Genomic DNA, 8,782 nt, shown 5'->3' with positions numbered 1-8,782 from the left:
CCCCTCCTCAAGAGTGCAGAGACAGAGAAGGAGATGGCCAACATGAAGGAAGAATTTGAGAAAACCAAAGAAGAGCTGGCTAAGACCGAGGCAAAAAGGAAAGAGCTGGAAGAAAAAATGGTTACTCTGATGCAAGAAAAAAATGACTTGCAACTCCAGGTTCAAGCTGTGAGTATCCCGAAGTCATTTCCTGCAATCTGATGCTAAAACTTCAGCTCAGTGGTCACTGAGGAGAGACCTAGATTCTACCAAATAAGGGACAGATTATGAATCTTTAATAATCCACAACTCCTTAGAATGTTCTATAGAATTCCATACACAATATTACTAAAAATCACTGTGGTAGGATTCTTTGATGTCAAGAAGGGAAAAATAAAAGCATTTTTCCTTCCCCTCTGTTGTTTTCCACAGCAGAATGTGAACAGGAAATAAAGTGAGCTTTGCTCCCTAAATTCTCCCTACTGAAAAATGCAATAAGAGCTGTGAAAAAGAAAAATATTGTCAGTGAGGAAGGAGACTTTGATGAAAACGCATTAACTTGAAATCAATATTCTGAGTTTTGTATCTACAATCCCCGAGCAACTTTCTGCTCAACTTTATTTTTAGAAACTTTTTAGTACCTGAAAGAGTAGGATTATGGCAAGAATAATGGCAATGCTTTCTGGTAAGGATAATGGCAATGCCTTCCATAGATAATGTCTATTTTTATGCAAAGTATGAGAGATAAGGTTGATATTCTTATTCTAATGTCCCAGTAACTATCCAGAGGCTTGGAGAGAAATATTTGATCAAGAGCCACTATCTAACCCATTTTTGTAACGCAAATAACAAGACAGTTCAATTGCTGCCACCAAAACCAACAGCAGAAACATTAAAAGTTGCCCTCCCAGTTCTCTGAATTCAGAAAGGGAATTGACTAGTCCCATTGTGCCTACAAGTTTGGGACACATACTTAGAAAATCTAAAGAATGATGAATTGCAAATACCTAGGTTGGTACTGTGACTTTCCTGTACTTTGTATAGATCAGGGTTTTCCACATTGAGGAGTGGTTCATCATGTCTTCAAGAAACAGGAGATAATCTATCCAAGAATATACCTCTCCTTTGCAGATAGTATTATAAAACCTCTGTTTAACAATATTCTATCAACTATCCACTAATAAATATTGGGTGAAGTTCCAGACAGGGATGTAAGTTTGAATGAGAAACATGGTCCTTCCCTCACAGTTTATCCCAACTCCTATTTCTTCTTATGAGAAATATGCTTGCTACTTCTCTAAGCATCACCTTGAACATGTTCCATTCCCTTTGTCTACTCTGTCACTGGATGACATTTCTTCCTTTCAAGGCACTTTTCTGATAGTACCCCTCTCTCCTAGCAACCTGCTAGAAACCCAATCCTTTTGTCTCTTGGCTTTTCATATATTGAATGCTCCTGAAAATAAATATTAAATAAAGAAAATTGGCTGACCCGAAATTATATACCAACACATTATATATGTTATAGCAAATATAATTGTAACATAATTTCACCAGGAACCATGACTTAAGTTCCTTTTTTTATCACCAGACTCATAAGTGCCCAATAAATATTTACTGAATGGCAGACAGCTAATAAAAATTAACCTGAAGCCTTAAAACAATTTACTTGTTTGGTTTCAAAATATTAATAAAATCTGAAAATGTCTAGGAAACTAAAATCTAAAATATCGATTGCCTCTTCTCAGGAAGCTGACAGCTTGGCTGATGCAGAGGAAAGGTGTGACCAGCTGATCAAAACCAAAATCCAGCTAGAGGCCAAAATCAAAGAGGTGACTGAGAGAGCTGAGGATGAGGAAGAGATCAATGCTGAGCTGACAGCCAAGAAGAGGAAACTGGAGGATGAATGTTCAGAACTCAAGAAAGACATTGATGACCTTGAGCTGACACTGGCCAAGGTTGAGAAGGAGAAACATGCCACAGAAAACAAGGTATCAATCATATTCTACAGTACTGTATAGAGGTTCTGCCACCTAACTAAGCTGCTTTATACAACTAAGCTACTTTCTTCACCTTTGTAGGTGAAAAACCTCACAGAAGAGATGGCAGGTCTGGACGAAACCATCGCTAAGCTGACCAAGGAGAAGAAGGCTCTCCAGGAGGCCCACCAGCAGACCCTGGATGACCTGCAGGCAGAGGAGGACAAAGTCAACACCCTGACCAAAGCTAAAATCAAACTTGAACAACAAGTGGATGATGTAAGCCTAACATTATATAAACATGATTTTTTAAAATTTTGTAACAAACTAAGTAAGCATGAGTTTGTGTCGTTATGATACAGTCAGTACTTATCAAGAGCCTCCTATGAATGAGGAATATGGAATATCATCCCTATTACAAGGACTAAGATGTACACACAAGAAAGTTTTTAAAATCAATAAAGAAAGTTAACTATGAATAATAGACAATATGGGTAAAAAGAATTGAGGGAAAGGAAGGTTAATGTGTTCACAAAGAAAAGCTATACAAGCAAAACACGTCTTTAGCTGGGCTTGAAAGACAAGTGGCTATGTGCAGTTACAGAAGAGGCAGGGTGTTCTAAGCAGGCAGCATAGCAGCAGCAAAGAAGTTGTAATGATCAATAAGGTTTTCTCTCACAGCAACAAAGGACACTCAGAATTAGCAATGTGGAAGATAAGTTTGGCTTTAAACATGATCTGATATCTAATAGAGAACCCACTGAAAATGCCTGAGTAAGGGAGGCATTAAAAAAGTTCATGGTTTGGAAGTATTAGCATGGTGTCCATCCCAGCTGGAAAAGTATTGGATTCCAGTGGGGAGATGCAGAAGGCATAATGTCTCACTAGTAGCTTATTATAACAATGTGAAAAAGAGGCACATTTTACCTTTTAAACGATAACTTTTTCGACTAGGTAAATACCAAGGAGAATGGAGTCAATGGGACAAATCTGCCTAATTCATAGAAAAGTAGTTTGCTGAATAGATATAATGTTTAAAAATTTAATCTGGGTCAAAAGGTGGTACCATTCTAAGAACCATATTCATGGATTATTAACTTTTAGCTAGAAGGATCTTTGGAACAAGAAAAGAAAATTCGGATGGATCTAGAAAGAGCAAAGAGAAAACTAGAGGGAGACCTAAAATTGGCTCAAGAATCCACAATGGATATAGAAAATGACAAACAACAACTTGATGAAAAGCTTAAAAAGTAAGCAGTTTTAGGACAACAGTTTTGTGGGGAAATTACTCTTAATATTTCTGAGACTGACATAAAGGGCTTTTCTAATAGGAAAGAGTTTGAAATGAGCGGTCTGCAAAGCAAGATTGAAGATGAACAAGCCCTTGCAATGCAGCTGCAGAAGAAAATCAAGGAGTTACAAGTACGTTAAATGATTCTCACCAGGCTAATTAAACATCAAAAAGTTACTGACACCAAGAAGGTGAGTTCGTATTAATATTTTTCACCATTCCCAGGCCCGCATTGAGGAGCTGGAGGAGGAAATCGAGGCAGAGCGGGCCTCCCGGGCCAAAGCAGAGAAGCAGCGCTCTGACCTCTCCCGGGAGCTGGAGGAGATCAGCGAGAGGCTGGAAGAAGCCGGTGGGGCCACTTCAGCCCAGATTGAGATGAACAAGAAGCGGGAGGCTGAGTTCCAGAAAATGCGCAGGGACCTGGAGGAGGCCACCCTACAGCATGAAGCCACGGCGGCCACCCTGAGGAAGAAGCACGCAGATAGTGTGGCCGAGCTTGGGGAGCAGATTGACAACCTGCAGCGAGTGAAGCAGAAGCTGGAGAAGGAGAAGAGTGAGATGAAGATGGAGATCGATGACCTTGCTAGTAACATGGAGACTGTCTCCAAAGCTAAGGTACAATCAACACTTCACATTGATTATTTGGTTTTTTGTTTTTCCCTTTAGCACAGATATGATTTGTATCTCAAAAACGTCTCATGACTAAATCAGGCACGCTTTTTCTCATATCACGGATACGAGAAACTTAACAATTTAGTTAAGTAGTTAGATTAACAAGCAATTCAGTGGCTGTATGCTTGGACTATGTATCTTATTACTCTTTCCATCACAATCTAAGACCTTTGCTGGTTTTGTTTGTAAAGATAGTTTCTTCTCAAAATAAATGAGTACTGCAGCTCCTATGGAATGTTTAGATTACTGAAACTTTCTTTGGTCCAACTACTTACTTGAAATGCCTTCTACCACTTTTTGAATGCAGGGAAACCTTGAAAAGATGTGCCGCGCTCTAGAAGATCAACTGAGTGAAATTAAGACCAAGGAAGAGGAGCAGCAGCGGCTGATCAACGACCTCACAGCACAGAGAGCGCGCCTGCAAACAGAATCAGGTGGGCCATGTACCAGTACTGACCTTGAATGACAAATTCACCCTGCATGTGCAATCTGCTGAAAAACTCTGCATTTATTTGCTTGAGATTATATACTACCTCCCTGGGAGATCCCCACTAATATGAACACATTATTGACCACTGGCATGAGGTTGCTTTCTTTCATATATATACAAGAGAAATACATGTCTATATATATGTGTATATATATATCCATACATATATATTATATACATATATTTATATTTATAGAGAGAGAGAGAAATAGAATCAGGCCCTTTTATTTTTGAAGACTTTAAGGGAGATTCGGCTTTAATCAAAAAGTTATCAAAAACAAAGTGTATCCTTACAGTACCTCTTTTCACTTTTCAAAATGCTTTCGCAAGCCATGTGTTACTTTATTTTCCTCATTAGTCTGTGTAATACTATCCCCATTTTAAAGACAGTGGATTATGGTAGTGATGAAGCGACTTGTCCAAGAATGTTTACTCCAGTCTTTTTCCTGAAGTCTTGCCAATTACTTGTAACTAACATGGTTAAGTAGGGAAATATTCAAGACCACAACCCACCTGAGAAGCATTCAAGTAAGATTTGTAGATTTTTGATTAGAGAAATTGGAAAAGTCTCTGCATTTATTCCCCCTCCTACTGACTTGTCCAACTTTCTAACAAAGTTCTATCTCCCCAAGTAGAGGTAACAAAATGGAAATTGTTTTATGGGTAATTTAGGCTATTAAAGTAATAGGCACGTTAAAGTGTTGGAAAATGACTCTACACTTTTGGAATTCAAATACTGTTCTTTCTATAACAAAGTTCAGAATAAATATTTATTATAATTCTTATTAAATGCCAGAGATAAAGTTCAAGATAACTAGTTTAAAAATGGTGTGGAAAGGTTTTCCTATCTTTCTAACATAATGTAGTGCATTTTCTGCATTATGGTACTTAAAAAATTGAAGACATGTGTAAATGCCATTTAGTTTGGAAAGTACTTATCCAGAAACCAATTCATTCTGGGGATGGGAGACTACTTAATCATTTCTTAATATAAAAATCTTTCCAGAATTTCTTTTGACTATCATTTCTACTTACAGAAGAAATTGCCCAAAGTCTCTTATTTTCCACAGTATAAATACTTTGTTTCAACCAACTTTCAATGGAAGGCAAATTAGACACTACTGCCTTACATAAAGTAAAAAGTACCAGAATATTTTGTTGGCTTGATTTACATTTTTTTCACATTTCTTCATCAATTTTGACTATGATCAAATAATCATAAATATCTCTTGAAATCTTTTGTGCTGTTCACAAGCATGTAATCTGCCTCAAATTTCTCCATGCTTCTAATTTTTACATGGATCTGCTTATCAGGGTTAAAGCGGATGTTGGTGGTTTGTTGTCACCCATGCCCTCCATCAAGTTTCAAACTCGGCTCCATTTCCCTGCTCAAGTTTTTATTTTAGAGTTTTAATTTCCAAAGTAAGGTTGAGTTTTCTGGACTTGGTCTTTTATAGGTGAATATTCACGCCAGCTAGATGAAAAGGATACATTAGTTTCACAGCTCTCAAGGGGCAAACAAGCCTTTACACAACAGATTGAGGAACTGAAAAGGCAACTTGAAGAGGAGATAAAGGTAAGCTCCACTTATTGTTGTCGTTCTTGTCATTATTGTTCTTGTTATTTGTTTTTCGCTTACTTTTACAGACTTTCTTCTGGTGGCCTATAGGAGATCAGGAATCAAACATCACTTTAAATATATAAAATTAAGTCACCAATCTCTATGTTCTCAGGCCAAGAGTGCCCTGGCACATGCCCTGCAGTCCTCCCGCCATGACTGTGACCTGCTGCGGGAACAGTATGAGGAGGAGCAGGAAGCCAAGGCCGAGCTGCAGAGAGCAATGTCCAAGGCCAACAGTGAGGTTGCCCAGTGGAGGACCAAATACGAGACAGACGCCATCCAGCGCACAGAGGAGCTGGAGGAGGCCAAGTATGTTCCAGACTTAGTTAAAATGGAACTATAAGGGCAAACAGTTTCCTTGCTCTCAAAAAATACGAAAAACTAGGGAAAAAACATTCTGGGACCATATACAGCCATATTGTTGGAATTAATGTTTTGGTAGATGCCTTAGAAGAGATTCTGAGAGGAGTTCTCGATGCAAAATGTATATTGATGTGGGAAAGCTTCTTTATTATTAATGGATTAATTAAAAACTAGCACAAATAAGGAATACAATTAGACAGACAAAATCAAGTATATTTCATTTGAATTCAATTTATCCAACATTTGAGCCCTTAATATGTTGGACAGCCTACAAGAATACAAAGATTAGTACAGTACAGACTTTCCCTCTGGGGACTAAAATTATGTGGAGACACAGAAAAACAAACCAGTAATTCAAGGTAGATATTAATATTCTATAGAAGAGGAATAAGCCAGCTACCTGGAAGGGTAAAATGTTAGCTCATACTTGTCATGGATGGCCTTAAAGCCACTCTATGAAGTACGGCAATACCAAAATTGGGGTTGTTTTTGGTATTTGGTGGTAGGATAACGGGAATGAGTTAATATAGAACTGGACCTACAAAACAAGCTTGAGAAGCAAAGTATTAAAGAAGTCTGATTGTGGAATTCACTCTCTTGTACCCACTTTGAAACACCCAATTCAGTTGACAGCCGTTCACTTTTATTGCCCATATTTCACTTTTTAGGAAGAAGCTGGCTCAGCGTCTGCAGGATGCTGAGGAACATGTAGAAGCTGTGAATGCCAAATGTGCTTCCCTTGAGAAGACGAAGCAGAGGCTCCAGAATGAAGTTGAGGACCTCATGATTGATGTTGAAAGGACAAATGCTGCCTGTGCCGCCCTGGACAAAAAGCAAAGGAACTTCGATAAGGTATTCTCTCCAGTTTTTGCTTCAACTTTCAACACAGAATTAACAATAGCCTGCTACCTTCAGTGTGCCCAATTCAAACAATCTGAGGGCTGTTCTCAGTAGCTCTTGACCCATCAGCAGCTGTCTGTGGAGAGGGGAAGTGCTCCTGTGGTTTCTATCCTTCTCATTCGTAATTTTTTTTTCAATCCCAGAACACCTCAACTCTGAGAAGTGCTAGAATAGATGGTTTTTATCTCATCAAATTTTGTCCAATAAATTTCTTGTCCATTCCTTGACCTTCAGATCCTGGCAGAATGGAAACAGAAGTGTGAAGAAACTCATGCTGAACTTGAAGCTTCTCAAAAGGAATCCCGCTCACTCAGCACAGAACTATTTAAGATTAAGAATGCTTATGAGGAATCTTTAGACCAACTTGAAACCTTGAAGCGGGAAAATAAGAATTTGCAACGTGAGAACATTTTACCTTTTCTTTAACAATAAAAGATTTGAAAGAATCTTTTCCATCTATAAACAAATTTCTATATTTTTTGTTCACCAACAGAGGAGATTTCTGATCTCACTGAACAGATTGCAGAAGGAGGAAAGCGTATCCATGAACTGGAAAAAATAAAGAAGCAAGTTGAGCAAGAAAAGTCTGAACTTCAGGCTGCTTTAGAGGAGGCAGAGGTAAGCATTTTATTGCATACTCTAAACCAATTAGAAGAGGAATTGGGGTCTACTAAATGCAAGGAATGGTGAATCAAGAGAACCGAAAAATAATTTTTGCTCCATGAATTAGGGATGAGAATGGAGAACTGATCATGCATACAACCAACATAACCATATGTCAGGAACTGTGCTACACACTGAGCAAACAAAGATGAATCAGTTAAAGGCCCTGCTTTCAAGGGCACAATCTACCTAGGGAGATAAAAGCATATAAAATCAACAATAACATTCAATAATTTGTAGAAATTTCTATAACAACAAAATAAAAATGTATGATGGCAGCACAAAGGCAGACAGTGTGTGTGTGTTACAGAATAGCAAAAAAATGCAAAGGCGTGAAAATGACACTCTTGCTTAAATCTTACTACTACTTAGAAATCTATTTATAAATAAGGTTTCATGAAGGATAAATCATTCTTATCTCTCGAATACACACACTTCCATTACCCTACTAATGTCACCTCTTGCTGTCATTAAGGCATCTCTTGAACATGAAGAGGGAAAGATCCTGCGCATCCAGCTTGAGTTGAACCAAGTCAAGTCTGAGGTCGATAGGAAAATTGCTGAAAAAGATGAGGAAATTGACCAGCTGAAGAGAAACCACATTAGAATCGTGGAGTCCATGCAGAGCACGCTGGATGCTGAGATCAGGAGCAGGAATGATGCCATTAGGCTCAAGAAGAAGATGGAGGGAGACCTCAATGAAATGGAAATCCAGCTGAACCATGCCAACCGCATGGCTGCTGAGGCCCTGAGGAACTACAGGAACACCCAAGCCATCCTCAAGGTAAATATGTCCAAGAGATGGTCCCAGGACAATTGGGGTG

At 38.5% G+C, this 8,782-nt stretch overlaps 1 protein-coding gene across 1 annotated transcript; it reads left to right on the top strand.

The window, feature by feature from the left end:
- Positions 1 to 6: 6 nt before the first annotated feature.
- Positions 7 to 8,742, top strand: LOC116464924 (myosin-1; the record flags this gene model as incomplete). Its single annotated transcript, XM_032148159.2, has 13 exons — positions 7 to 168; positions 1,728 to 1,970; positions 2,061 to 2,237; positions 3,063 to 3,208; positions 3,290 to 3,380; positions 3,475 to 3,864; positions 4,229 to 4,355; positions 5,869 to 5,987; positions 6,145 to 6,341; positions 7,064 to 7,247; positions 7,530 to 7,695; positions 7,789 to 7,913; positions 8,434 to 8,742. Coding segments are annotated over 13 exons (2,436 nt in total), but the record flags the coding sequence as incomplete, so codon positions are not given.
- Positions 8,743 to 8,782: the final 40 nt, after the last annotated feature.

Source organism: Hylobates moloch, unplaced genomic scaffold (genome assembly GCF_009828535.3).
Source record: "Hylobates moloch isolate HMO894 unplaced genomic scaffold, HMol_V3 SCAFFOLD_2204, whole genome shotgun sequence".
Taxonomy (NCBI): domain Eukaryota; kingdom Metazoa; phylum Chordata; class Mammalia; order Primates; family Hylobatidae; genus Hylobates; species Hylobates moloch.
Note: the sequence above shows the minus strand (reverse complement) of the source record. Positions and strands in the feature narration are given on the sequence as shown.